This window comes from Rhizomucor pusillus (assembly GCF_041956525.1).
Source record: "Rhizomucor pusillus strain CBS 183.67 unplaced genomic scaffold VTP01scaffold_26, whole genome shotgun sequence".
Lineage (NCBI taxonomy): Eukaryota > Fungi > Mucoromycota > Mucoromycetes > Mucorales > Lichtheimiaceae > Rhizomucor > Rhizomucor pusillus.
Window position 1 is genome coordinate 135,365 of NW_027192168.1, and position 14,341 is coordinate 149,705.

The following is a 14,341-nucleotide window of genomic DNA, read 5'->3' on the forward strand; positions in this document are numbered from 1 at the left end:
TCCAGTATCTCACAATATAATACGACTATAACAATACGTGTAATGCAATGATTGTCTTTACGTAGACGGAACATGATCAATATATAGCAGAGCAATCTCCTATGTGTCGAATATTCGACATCCTACGCTGACCAGTTCTCTTGATTTTCTTCCTCTCTCTCTCTCTAAATACATGTCTTCACTGCTTGTCGGATCGACTATTACTTTTCTCTGTAGTGCCACCCCATAAACTTCGGTCTGAACTGAGGATCGTCAGTGGGGCAAACGATTTCCATAAGCGGGATTTCGGATACTCTTGAAGCAGTGCAGCAAACTGTCACCGCGTTTTAGCCCGGTCCATGCTCAATGGCGACTTACTCGAATAATGTCGAACTACCCAACGATCCCGATGTGATATTTACGCAAGCAAGCGTCGCCGAAGTTCGTGGTATCGAGAAGCGAACGAGGTACTTTGCGCAAAAGCCATATCGCTTGTTGCTTGTCTGATGCATAAACTTGTAACAGAAAGACGATTGAGAAGCGCAAGCAAGAGCTTCGCGCGATGGTTGGGTAATTATGGAAGAGGATCACGCGCGGCAAAGACCTATGGGTCTCTGACATACGAGTGCCAATAAGCGAGCAGTACCTGGATCTGATCTCGGCCGCCGATGCCATCATTGCGATGAGCAAAGATGCTGTCTCGATACAGGGCAAGCTTGAAAATATGCAGAATTTCTGCAACGTGTCCAGCATTCGACAGAAAATAGAAATGCAAACGAGACAAAGTCAAGAAGAGTCGGGTGCAAAGGATCAGCGAACCCTTTACATATTAGCGGCACTTATCAAATCGTTGGCAGATGTGCCGGAGCAGGTACAGAAATTGCTACGCTGTAGTATACCATGTTAGAGTGCTGACGAAGGAAACTCTAGATATGGCGATCGCTGGAACACCATCGATACTTAGAAGCGGCTCAGATTTATACCGTAGCCAGTGCTCTATACGAGTACCTTGAAATAGAGTTGGATGTAGAAACATTAGACATCAATGCAAGTGTTATCATGCAATTTGGAGAAATATTATCTTCAAATTTCTGACTATCCATAACCGCAGGCTGCGTTTCCGGTTATCCAAAGGCAATGGGATGCAGTCAGCTTCTTTTTGCCGCTGATTATACAGCGAGCCACGAACCATTTACGGCAACCGGAACAAGACGCAAAGGTAAAGGCGGTTGAAATATTGAGTCAAGCATCGAGTCTTACACAAGGCTGTAGAAAATAGCAGAAACCATGTCAGCTTTTATTCTGCTGGAGGGACAGACGTACAGTGAGTCTTTGCAGCTTTTCTTTGAGGCACGGATGAACGCTATCAAAGACACGCTCGTCTCGGCAGTTCAGCATATCGGCTCCGGTGGAGAATCTCTGTTAATCTTTCAGCTGCGAGAAATCATCCAAATCGTACAACGTACGACGATGCATGCCTACGAAATATTCGTCCAAAACGACCTGTTGACGCAGACAGTTGAAGGACTTGAGAAAAGCTTTGCAGCTTCGAACACTTCTTCTTTACCAGCCATCACTCAAATATTTTCACCGAGCACCAATGTACTCTTGCTCCTACGCTATTTGCCTGATTCATTACTGAATTATAACCCGAGGGTGGATGCCGGTGTACCTTTGAAAGTTCAAGAAGCCCAATTACACGCACGTAATTGGCTACGAGGAGTTGAGCAACTGCTCAAAGGTCACCTTCCATCTGCACTACAGCAAGTGGAGAGCCATCGAGAACTGGTGGATGTTGAAATTCGTATATTTGAGCTTTTGGAGACCGGAGGATCAGCCAAGAAACGTAACACGACGTTGGGAGACCAAACTCCTTCCTGGAAACAGGTAATATCCCTTGTATTTCTTAATTTCTATCGTTGCTTATTAGGTGCTTTAGATATCCGAGGGTCTGCTAGGCAACAACTACTCTGTATGGGATGCAATGTTCCGTGAAGCCTTTAACAATCACGCCAAACGTCTGATTGACGAAAACTGCAAATCGATAATAGACCAGGTTCACAAGACACTCTGGCCTCGCTTAGTTGATAAGGATACCAAGCGCCCAGTCAAAGGTAATGATGTTCGATCGAAAATGAAGTTCATACGCTAAAGGAAATATTCTTGTAGACTTTTATCTCACCTTGCCCATCTGGTCCGGACCTGACAAGTTGGCCTCCTTTAACCTTTCTGATTCACCATCAAATTCCGAAATCAAAAAGTTTAAACAAGCGATTGCCCAAGTATCTCATGACCATACGTTCTACATTGACAATGCATTTAATGGCGTGGAGGATATGCTCGCTGTGATGAGACGCGACATGGAGTCATATTCCGCTCAAAGCAGTATGCAGCGAAGCTCGCAATATAAACCGTAAGTTTTACTCAAGGTGCAAAAGAAAGGGATTGAAATAACAGATTTTGCAGGGATATCGATATGATCCTGGAATATTTCCAGGATGAATGTTTCCGATGTATTACGCGATATGCTTCTGAATTACGAGGTTTGATCAAAGAAGTGACTAGCTGGAGTGATCCCAGAGCAGGTAAATCGCTACTGCTAGAATACCTCTTTTTAACGCGTGGACTAACGTATCCTGAAAAATATAGCAAACGATGTCGCGTTGGTTCTCGGTCGTCTGGCACGTGCAATCGGCTTTCGATCAAAAGAACTAGAGATGATATTCACAGTCTCCGCGCAGCTTGGGCATGGCTCTTTCCTAGTACTACAAAGTGGCATCAACCGAGGTTAGAGGACAAACTCTAGATTTTTTATTTAGACCAGAAGTTACTGATTTTAGGCACTTAGACCCTAGACATGCTCAGTTACAAAAAGATCTATTGGATACTTTTCATATGGCACACGAATCATGGATTTCGCACCTTGCGACAGAGTTTGCAAAGAATTTATCAAGCGCGCTTGCAAAGACTAAATGGGACGACACATGTCCTGAGATCCTCTTGTGGAATAAATTTGCTGATGATATCGTTTTACCGACGCAGGCAACCAATGATATCGAGGCGACGATATACCAAGTATGCAAGGAGGTGCAACGAGTTAACAGCAGCCTGCTCGACAAGGTACAATGGGCGTGTTCACAATCATTTGCGTAGTAAATACTGACGGCTGTTAATAATTGATAGATGCTAATGCAATGGACCCGGCAACGATTGGCGGATGCTATGTTTAAGAGTTTGTTGGAATTTCACGCTACCAAACCCAACATATCGGAAAAAGGAGCGATCCAGCTTGTGTTTGATTGCTACTTTATGAATATGGTACTACAAGATGGCATTGTAACATCGCAATTCAGACAGTGCATCGACGAGGCTAAAAAACATGTAAGACGGAGCTATTGTAGGATGAAATATCATATAATCTAATGTTGAGTAGGTGGATATTATCAACTGGGCGGCTTTTGAACCGCACTTTGTGCCCTGTGTTGAGAACTTTTATTTGAGACAAACACTGATCTTGGGAGTATTGACTCGACCTACTCGTGACACCTTTGACAAGTAATGTTCAATCTCCAACATAAAATGTGCTGGCGGACTAGAAAGAACTCAAAAACATGAATCACTAGGTCTCGGAAACTAAGCACATCGCACCAACAGCAGCAACACAATGTTTTGCCGTTAGCACCTCAAGTACCGCGCTTCACTTTACTACCAGTTGGTCATTTAACCAATACAGATAGATCCCGATGAAAAAAAGTAATGACTTTGCCTCCTCTCTCACACTCTCTCCTCATCTTCCTGACTGGTTAAATATTGAACTTCACGTTGCTAGATCGGGACGTGAGTCCCATGAACATTCACATTGCATCCGAGTTAAATATGTATAAAATACGAATAAAAAGATGTTACTCTATCTTTCTCTGTTACTTGAAAGATCAGAAAACATGAAGTCAGTATCTGTCATTATCCTCGGTTTGCTCGGATCGCTTGCAGTAAACGCAGTTGAAATACCCAAAATCCCATCACTACACGAGAGTAAGTGCTAGTCTTTCACGCAGATACGTGCCCTTGTTCTGACATTTGCTGTGTTATACAGTGTGCAGTCAGAACTTGGTGTGCTCAGGAGGATTGTATTGCCGGCGTTACAACGGTGCCGTATATGGAACGTGCGAGGATCCCAATCATACATAACGTCATGGTCATATCAACTGTTTTCACGAAGATGATGTTTCAAGGAGGGAAGACAAGAAAAGAAATAACAAATATATAAACAGCAGCGCGAATGTGTTATGTATGCATATTTATGTCAGTCTCCTCGCCTTCACAGCATCAATATTGTACTTTGCCAGTTTGGATAACAATGAAAAATCAAACGTGACTAATTTTAAAAAGTGTGTTGCTTTACAGTTTGTTGGAAAAGATAGAACAATATAGAAGGGATATATATGTATATATACTCGTATCAATACATTTGTTGTGTTGTCCGAAGATGATGAGATTACAATTAATTAAATGACTAATTAGCAGTCTACAGGGCAAGGATGGCGGTGAGGAAACCGGAGGCACCGGCAACGAGCAAGGTGGCAGGAAGCATCATGTTGCTACCATTGCTATCTTGCTGGGCCTGAGCAGAAGAGGGTGCAGAGGAACCGGAAGAAGAACCGGAAGAGGAGCCAGCACCAGTTGCGCTTGCAGCGGCAGAGCTAGAGGCCGAGGTTACGTTAGGGTTGGCTTCGGTGGGGTACACCCAGCTGGTCTCCCAGTAAGGCTGAGAAATGTTCATGCACTCCTGGACAGTGACAACGTTGAAGGTTTCTTGGAGAGTGGGCAACCACTTTTCAGTCATGGATACAGTGGAGTTGTTAAGTTCATGTTCAAGGATAATGTGGCCAGTCTGGTTGTCTGTGCCGTTCTTGCGAGCATTGACCCAGTCTTCAAAGTAGCCGTTGACAGTATCGGGGCTCAAGTTGCCATCGGGAGGCATGTTCCAGTCGTTAGTGTCTTCATCCCAGACAATAGTGCGCATACCCATTTGCCAGGCGATAGCACGGACACGGTCATCAACGTCTCCGTAAGGGGCTAAAGTAGGAAGAGCAAAAATGCATAAGTTACTGTGAAGGCAAATGCATAGATTATTTTCGATACATACGACGCCAGCATCTGGTAGTAACACCTGTGGCTTCCTTGATAGCACGCAAGGACCAGTACAATTCAGCAACAACCTTCTCGTTTGACTGTGCAGTCATTTGAGGGTGAGACCAAGTGTGGGAGCAAATGACGTGACCATCGTTGATAGCACGCTGAGCGGCAGCGGGGTAAGTGATAACGTTGGAACCAATGTACTAATGAGAATGGTTTAGAATACCATGTTACGCTTTTTACCAATGACGTTTACATATCACTTACGAAGAGAGTGGCCTTTTGGTTGTGAGCAGCCAAAAAGTTGTATAATTCAGGCTCGGCATACTTGTCGGTAGTGTTATCGCCGGTTGGGTTAAACGGACCGTCATCGTACGTCAAACCCCAATCACCGACACGGGGGCAAAGGTAGATATCTTCGGGAAGATAGTCAACCTTAGGCTTGACACAATTAGTGTCGGACCACCAGCAGTAAGGGTCGGAGTCAGGGTAGCCGTTCATGTCTAGGTCGCCGTTGGAAAGTGCTTTGTGGACAGTTGCGTTAGGGACGCGCGACCAGTCAATTGCGTTGATAACTGCCTGAACTTCGGGATGGTCGGTCGGGGGCGATTCCCAGCCGGTTGGATAGTCAGTAAGATTCAAGGTCGTGCGATCGAGAGTTGCGCCGGTGGGGATAGGGCCGGATGGGTAGCTGGTAGCGACGCCAGAAGGCACAGGGAAATTGGGCAACCAAGTGGGCGAGGAAACAGCAAGGATGGAACCGCTCGAGAATGCGCTGGGGGATCCGGAGCTAGTGGGTGTTGCTACAGAAGATTGACCGAAAGCCATGAGCACCTGGCCGGTGCAAGACGCAATGGCAAATGCTTTCAAAGCGTCTGCAAGAATCATTGGGAGGGAAGGAATAGAGAAAATGGTTAAGAAAGATGACCAAGGCAGAAAAATTGGTCCCTTTTTATAGCTTTACCGTTTTCCAGTTGTAACGTAACAACCAAGTTAAATTTATCCTGACATCTCTCCAGCGCAGAAACTGGTTGCGATGGGGGGAATTAGAGGAGAAAAGGTTAAGGCGCAGGGCACCCTGTATCGGTAAACACATGGAAACTGCATAGCGGGCAATTGTGCCGATGCGCCACAACGCGAATCAGAGTAAGAGTAGCAACAATAGCGTCGCGCGCAGTTACTGTCTTGTGGAACAATCCTGACCTTGCATCATATCTCGCGTGGACAGCGTCGTCTGAGGGAATAATGCTCTGCTATCCTGAATCACTGAATTGTTTGTTTGCAGTGGGTCTGCGCCTTTCCAGCATGGTTTTTAACTGATGCACGCTTGGTAAAAATGAGAAGAAGGTTAGATTTGCCACACGTTTGCACAACAAGCAATGCTTCGGTGTAAACACTGCTCATTCGTTCCTATTTTCTCATCTGCTTACTATTTTTGTGTATATTTTCGCTAAACCAGGGCCCCGAGAAAAAAGAATTCTCTATTTTTGGATAATTTACAGCGAGGATTTCTAAATGGTCATACAGCCACGCCTGATTCATCGAAACCTGTTTCCTTCTCTTGAGCCACGCAATTGTTTCGTAAATCTAATCAATTCTAATTAATGCATCAATTGATCCGTATATCAACGCGATACCACTCAATAAGGAGGAACAAGACACGAATCAAGATACAAAGCAATCGCGTACGGAAATTAAAATGGTCTACGATGCCGGAAAAAATGCGCGCCGAGTGTGGCAAACTAAATGAAGTGCGCTGTGCTGAGCAATGCGTTCAGTCCCGTCAACCCGGCGATAGAGAAAAAAAAAGTTTGGGGGACAGTCATATCGGAAGTGCGAGTGTCTTGAAACCGCGCACAGAAATTGCATTTGTAGAAAGTGAACGTGTTGATGGCTACCTCTTTGAACGAAGTGGTTGCGCAAACGATAACTGGCTGTGCAAGGGCTTTTGAGATTGAGTGCCCATAGTGCCAGTAATAAGAAGACGGTCGTTTGTTAGCCCTAACATTTGGCCGGGAGACAGGAGAGCAGATGTCCCTCCGCTAATTGATAATCATAATCGTATCTTGTTTTTTGTGATGACTCCCTAAAATTCAACAACAAGAAGCCGACCACTTTGCAGTACCTGTTTTGCGCAAGGCAACGCTGACATTCAGTTTATCCGTCATCAGCGCGTACGCTGGATGAAAAATCGGAAGCGCTAGCTTCACATGCAGATTTCTCCTTAAATTGCTCTCTTCGTCGCTTCGGATAGGCACGAAAACATTTGTATCTTGCAGATAATCAAGATTACATAGACAATTCCGTACTACAATAACGGCTAAGATCAAACACCGAGCGTTTATAGGTTAAGCAGCGAGCAGTCTAGTTATGACACCGTGATCGTCCTTCACGGCCGGTATCTGCATATATGTTTCGAAGGGATTCAAGCTTTGAAATTGTACAGCTGTGTATTCAATGGTAATGCCAATGACAAGGGGTTGCCCTCGGGAAGTCGGACTGCGATACAGCATCCAGATTTGGGGATGTTATCAGCCCTTGCCTACTGGCAGAATCGAGCTACAGCCAGAACGTAAAGTTAGAGTCCTTAAAATTTAGCCAATGTGTATTCTTTCAAAAGGTTGCACTGAATGATACATCTCAGCATCTCTGGATCGCACTGAGAGCTACCTAGGATATAGGCGTTGCTCACATCCAACAAGCCGCTGAAAGTACAATGGTCTAGAAAACGAACTATCCCGACAGAGAAGTCATGACTAATCCGAGTTTGCTTGAGGTCCGCGACAGAGCTCAAGCTTGACATGGGCTGTTTGGATTGACGCGTTCTAAGAATACATTCTGGCGAAATTTTACAAGTAGTGGTCAACAATAGCTGTCCCATTTACGAGTACACAACTCGACTAAATCATGTGCAAAATAACGACTGAAGAGCTATTACTCTCAAAGCTATACAGAGCTAGATTATATTTTCATAATTACTTATTAACAAAACTGAATGCTGACAGAATTTTTTTAACACGCAGTCAGTGATTGCTAAAGTGATTACCAACTGGGCAACCGGGATCACGTCTGCCTTGCCAATTATCAGTTCATTGTTGGATAACGCGGTGCCGAGAAGGATATGCTCCTCTCTCAAAAAACTAATGATCAAACGGTATGCTGCACCTGGAAGCATCAGATGCAACTGTAGGGTGACGTTGATGCAGAAAAGGCAAACGACAACGGTATATTGTGAGACTGCCAACAAATCTTTTATCTCCTTAGATTCGCAACACAGATACACAAGGGTACTGTACACTTTTTCCCAAAAGTGATGTCCCATTTTGTGAAATTTTATAATACATTTATACGCCAAAACGACAAATTGCAGCGACATTAATTTTTGGAAAAAGTGTATTATTGCGCAGAACATTGCAACGTTTTGAGTTCAGCATTTCCAAACAGTTGTGCGTACCAAGGTTTACGAGACGATGGGTAGTTTGCTGTATTATGACAGCAAAAGGATTCCAGTTCCGGTTCTATAAGCTTCTTTAGCTGATTATCCAAGAACAAGACGCAAACTCAAGAATAGTCATTGTTCTTCCGCTGCAGTCAGTTTATGCTTTCATTTTCGTCAGCCAATGATTCAGTTGGAGGCCAGAAGGAGCAGAACTATCAGCACAGTCGGATGGAAGAAATATCAAAATCTGAAGAAGATGATGAAGCTGATGGATAAACATCGGCGAAACCTTTAAGGTCGCCAATTTCCATACGCTTTCCGGTCAAATAGTACTTTTTTGGCTTGTATGTGTCACCCAAAGTCTGGAGTTTGTTAGCAAATCTGTTACCAATTGCGGCAAACAATAACGGGTTTCCCACATTCTAAACGTTTTGCTGTCAGCAATGAAACATTTCAGAGAAGAGAACGTCGTCAACGATAAGGGTCACATGAAACGGATGAGATTTTTCATTTCTGCATGCAAGCTTATTCGCTGAGAGTTCCATCCGTCTTTTACGGCAGTATTAATTCCAGATCATGATATTCTGTCACCCGCTCTGCTTTTTGTGTACGTAGATCATCGATTAATCTGCGCCTTTTATAGATGGAGTATGCTGAGATTCGACTTTTATTCAGCAATCCTCAAGAGACGACACAATATGTATTAAAAATGATAATTGACTACAAATGGGCCACTAGCATTAGTACAGAATGAGGATTGAAGGCAAACGATGATGATATATACAGAGACTCATTCCATGACGAGAATAGAGCACATTAAAAAGGCCGAGTGATTTTAAGCTGTGCTCAACATGTACAACATCTACACCGCTACTGATCTGAATTTACATTCAATATCATCAGCAAACCTGGCTCTCAAAGAAAACTTGAAACGGTACTCATCGCCTATCAGACACCGACTTTAAAAACGTGCTACGAAAAAGATGATAGCAGCATAACAATAAAGTCTTCCTCTCATCCTCAGATCCGATCTCGGCGCGTGGTATCCCATCCCTTGATTACCTAATTTACCTAATTGATATCTGCTGGTGGATACATTTCCCCTGAATTGGCAGTGCCTAAAGTTCCATTCTTGGTTTACGTCAACGTGCTCCCAATATCATCCAATGAAGTGGGAATATTGAGGTCGATTTGCTTTACGGACCTGCAACATGTCTACTACAATGGGTCGCCATTGCACGAGGTTTGCTGTGGGCGGAATCATCCCAGGATAGCGTGATTTACATGTTCCGTTAGCAATTCCGAAAGATTTTTGGGCAACAAACCTTCCCTGTGATTTACTTTGTACTTGTTTTGTCCTTTATAGGTCGGACACGGAGATGTTGCTCATTCTCCTGTACCATTGACGATTTTTTCTTTACAAAGTATCTTCTCTTACCAATAATCCAATTTTTGTCAGTCTGGCACAACACTCTGCCAAGTCGATGAGAGAAGACATTTTGGTAGCGTGTGAATGCGCGGGTGAGTGACCAAGCATACTTGTGTGCCGAGTGCTCCCCTTTACCCCTTCGTGTGCCACCCCTTGATCCAGCCCATACGCTGCTGTGCGTCGTCGGAAGGTCATCCGAACCCAGAATAGAAGTCAAAGAATCCTAAACCTTCATGGGCTCCAATATGCAATGTCATTTGATCTAACAATGGTCGGACAATGGACTGACATGAGCACAAATGAGAAAGAAAGAAAAAAAGATCGAGTCATCAATGGCAAATATATGCACGCGTGCTTACAAAAGTGTGTTACTTTGAGTATCACAAGTGCAGTAATGCTCTTAGACCTGGGCAGACTCATCCGTAGCAGCCAGCCAGAAAGTGAAGATAAAAGCAGTAGTCGAAGTTGGGGTAGATCACTTTGGATATTTAGCGTTAATTTTTTTGTTTTTTTGTTGTAAATTGGAGCGCAGCTGCAGCAAAGAAAAAGAGTCCTCCAATGGCTAGCAATTACGGAACTAAGGTTACCCGCTTAACGGGAAATGGACAGGAACGCGTTTGGGACCTGACTTTCCGCATTGTTGTTAGACAACCTGAAAAATATGGCGACAATGACAATAGTAATAATAGTAATAACGAGAATATAGTTGCCAGGTAGGTGAAGGGGTCGATGGTTTACATCCATAGCGAGAAAAGGGGGAATGTTTACTGGTGGTGGGTTCGAGTGAAGTAAAGAGTGAAGATGTATGTGGGATGTACTTTAAAATCGGAAGTCTAATCCAAAGTTTTCATGGGCACCGGTTTTTCCAAAGCGAGGATCTTGAATAGAGTGTGCGGTTCTCATCAGCATGTTTGACAAGTCGGGTCTGCAACTTCATTGTCTGGTAGTTGTTGTCGCACACCGACTGCAGTGCCAGCCTATCGTATTCGCAGATGGTCAGCAAATAATATATTAACGACTTATACAGTGGGTGATCAGCTCTGTCCTGACTGCAGCACAGCCCGAAAACGAGGACAAAAAAAATCCCAGCAAGCTAACCCGGGGCAAGTCAAACAATGAAAAGGAAGGGCGACAGTCCGAACGCTGCTGTCTGAAAGGTCGTGCTCCCAATACATTTGCTTGTGGCCGCAGAATCTCTTTACGCCTTTTGAAAGTCAGTTCAGAGCCCCAGTCCAAATGGGCCTTCTTTGAGTGTCCTAGGACAACTTATTGCACTCCTTCTTGCTTCCGTTCTGTCAGATCTTATTTTCTTTCTTTCTTCCTCTTTTCTCTTTCTTCTTTCTCCCCTCCCTTCTTCCACACCCTTGTACATTTCTCTATCTATTGTATTCTTCTACTGCTAACCAAAGGATGATGGAGGTATCCTTGAGCTCGTCGCTGCCCATGCCTTCTTCTGATATGGCAGCTGCCCCTGTTGCTGCTTCTGCTGCTTCTGCTACCCAGCAATATTCGGCGGAAACCGAGCCTATGTCGCACGCATCATCCTCATCCTTTTGCCATCAATTTTCGTCATCGGAAAGCCGCCCGTCTTCCATGCATGGTCCGATGGTCACCGGCAAAGAAGCAGCAGCGCGGCCGGAGTTGCCACCTATCGTGGATATGCCAATGAGAGGTAATAATATAAGGGGGGAAGGTTAGAAGTGGGGTGAGAAAACAAGCAGCTTACATACTTGCTGCCTGCTCTCTCTCTCTAGATTCTCAAGCACGCACACTTATTGCTTACTCCGGCGACAAACCGTCCAACCAAGGCAAGCAGCAACCAGATGACTTGACTCTTGCAATCAGGAACAAGCAAAACTCATCTTCATTGCTTTTTCCGTCAGGTCTGCCGCCTTTGTGTCACTCGCCACCTATTCCTGCCTTTTTGGAACCAGCCCCGCAGCTTGATAACCATCGTATCGGCCAGTACGAGCTTGCCTTCCGACCCCACCTTTTCGCTTCCTTCAAAGAGAAATCGTTTTCCTCTCCCGAGCAGCAGCAGCAACTTTCAAATAATCATTATTCCCATCAGCAGCAACATCACCATCACAGATGGTCGCTCCCAAGCAAACCCACTCTGCAGATACCCACCGCACGTCGTTCCTCACAACCGCTTCCGTATCTCCAGCCGCGGCCAGCGGACCAAGAAGTGCGTTCGGGTCCTGAACACAATCGCTCAGAGGACGTTGAAGCGCAATATTCTCCCATGTCGCCCACCATGGCAACCGCCTCTGCCGCTGCAGCCGCTGCCGCCGTGCAGCACCACCCTGGGTCAGCTGTGGCAGAAGCATTCCTCAAATGTCTTCGCTACTCTGGCTTGCGTAACAATCCATCAACACCGCCCCCGTGCTCCCTCTCGTCATCCTCGTCCACCAATGACAGTACCTCCAGCAGCGACGACGAAGCATTGCTGGAGGAGCAGGACGAAGCCACTCGGATCGCTGCCGAGGCACTCGCGGCAGCTTCTGCCGATGCGCACCACCGCGCAGCACAAGAAGAGCAGCAACGAAACAATAATCTTGTGTCACTTGTGATGCAAAACAAAAGGCCATCCACTTCTTCCGGCATCGATCACTCAAAGTTCCTCACTAAGAATGCTCACATCAAAAGACCACGCAACGCATGGATTCATGTACGTATTTTGCCATGTAACCCGCCGTATTTGTGTTGCAGTCTAAAACTTTGTTTTTTCCCTCTTTTCTCACCCCGTTCGCTTCATTTAGTTCCGATGCCACTACGGTCAGGCACTCAAGTCCCAGGACCCCACGTTGCGTGCCGAGGAAATCTCAAAGTAAGCATCCCCGTTTGATCATCCTCATCGTTTGTTATTTTTTTGTTGTTGTACTGATTAATTATTTACGTGTCATCAAACATAGACGTGCATCGCGGCGTTGGGCTCGATTGACGGAGAAAGAAAAGAAACCATGGCATGATCTGGCCGAACAGGAGAAGATTGCGCACAAGGAAGCCTTCCCAGAGTATCGCTACTGCCCCAAACGGCACTCGTCCGCATCCTCTTTGTCCTCCTTCTCATCCTCATCGCTCGCCTCGCCTTCCTCCACCGCTGCTGGAAACAACAACGCTCTTATGTTTGCAGCAGATACAGACGGAGATGCACAAAGTGCAGCGGATGGGCAACTCCGTGGTGACACGAGCGGTCACCGGTACAAAAAAGCCAGGCGACGAACAAAGTAAGGAAACAGTGGTCCGCCCTCTGTTTCACATCACAACAACATCAACATGAAGAAGAAAAAAAAATTACTGGAGAGAGGCTACTTTTCCTCTCTCCATGGATACCATTACTTTTCTTATACCTCGGTTTGCTGGTTGGGATTTCGTTCTCTAGGTCTTTGTTAAAAGAAAACACACACAACAACAACACACACAACGCACATATATACACGCACACACATCACACGCGCACAATTAGGCCCTTTTTTTCAACCCTATTCTTATTTCGATTCATTTCGCTTTAGAATCTTTTCATCCTTCATTGCTGTTATGCGCACAGTTCTTTGTATGTTTGTTTTCTTTCTCTTGTTTTTTTCTTTCTTCTCTTTTCCTTTTTTTATTTTCTTGTTTCCTCATCTAACGAAGCAGCAACGGCTTGGACATTAAAAAAGTTCACATCTTCCAATTTTCCATTGTTTCATCTGTCTGACTGTGTATCGGTTGTTCAACCTTGTTCTGCAATTTTGATGTTTCGTGCTACTCACCTTGCTACAGCTGTGACACGTTCATGCAATAAAGTCCGAGCATATGGCGACTTCTTTTGTATTTCTACAAACAATTCAGCCCCTGGACAGCAACCATTCAGCCCGCAAGCATACGACGTACTTGGTATCATAGCGCCAACTTTCCTTGCTGTTTCTTTCCTTTCATAATCAAGTATGTGCCTTTGCTGCTGCTACCCGGTTCCCGCGAACTCCCATAAATAAGATATGACCCGGAACCTTATCGTCAGTTTCTTGATTGCTCAAGCAGGTGATTTACCAGCGATCGTCTTAATTTGTAATCTGCATCAACGGTGCTCTCTGCAGACAATGCCATCGAATACTAACATGTATTCCTTTTTTTCAATTCTCCTTGTCCCTATGTGCCCTTCGTCGCTCGCGCCCCCCTGCAGCGATGCAAGGTCGTTCACTCAAACATTAATCTCACCTCGTTGTGCTCGGCGACTCGTTAACTTTGTCGGTCGTACTCTACTAAAATACAACGGATATACATGTAGTTGCCACCGTCGTCCTACCCATTGTTAAGATAAGATAAGAAACTCGCAAGGCTTGGGTGGGGGACTTATTCCTTCCACAAAGAAAGCA

At 45.0% G+C, this 14,341-nt stretch overlaps 3 protein-coding genes across 3 annotated transcripts; 2 read left to right on the forward strand and 1 right to left on the reverse strand.

Annotated features, from left to right (window-relative positions):
• Positions 1-345: 345 nt before the first annotated feature.
• Positions 346-3,726, forward strand: VTP01DRAFT_5889 (uncharacterized protein; the record flags this gene model as incomplete). Its single annotated transcript, XM_069384728.1, has 14 exons — positions 346-446; positions 505-549; positions 616-850; positions 910-1,026; positions 1,091-1,198; positions 1,252-1,866; positions 1,919-2,093; positions 2,149-2,392; positions 2,446-2,564; positions 2,629-2,766; positions 2,828-3,099; positions 3,163-3,360; positions 3,413-3,534; positions 3,603-3,726. 14 exons carry the CDS (start codon positions 346-348, stop codon positions 3,724-3,726), a joined length of 2,613 nt encoding a protein of 870 aa, XP_069234933.1.
• Positions 3,727-4,504: 778 nt separating this feature from the next.
• VTP01DRAFT_5890 (uncharacterized protein) lies at positions 4,505-6,003 on the reverse strand (the record flags this gene model as incomplete). Its single annotated transcript, XM_069384730.1, has 3 exons — positions 4,505-5,055; positions 5,126-5,318; positions 5,383-6,003. 3 exons carry the CDS (start codon positions 6,001-6,003, stop codon positions 4,505-4,507), a joined length of 1,365 nt encoding a protein of 454 aa, XP_069234934.1.
• A 5,393-nt stretch (positions 6,004-11,396) lies between these two features.
• On the forward strand, positions 11,397-13,217 carry VTP01DRAFT_5891 (uncharacterized protein; the record flags this gene model as incomplete). Its single annotated transcript, XM_069384731.1, has 5 exons — positions 11,397-11,655; positions 11,738-11,791; positions 11,867-12,654; positions 12,746-12,813; positions 12,899-13,217. The coding sequence occupies 5 exons, from the start codon at positions 11,397-11,399 to the stop codon at positions 13,215-13,217; spliced, it is 1,488 nt and encodes a 495-aa protein (XP_069234935.1).
• Between the last annotated feature and the right edge of the window lie 1,124 nt (positions 13,218-14,341).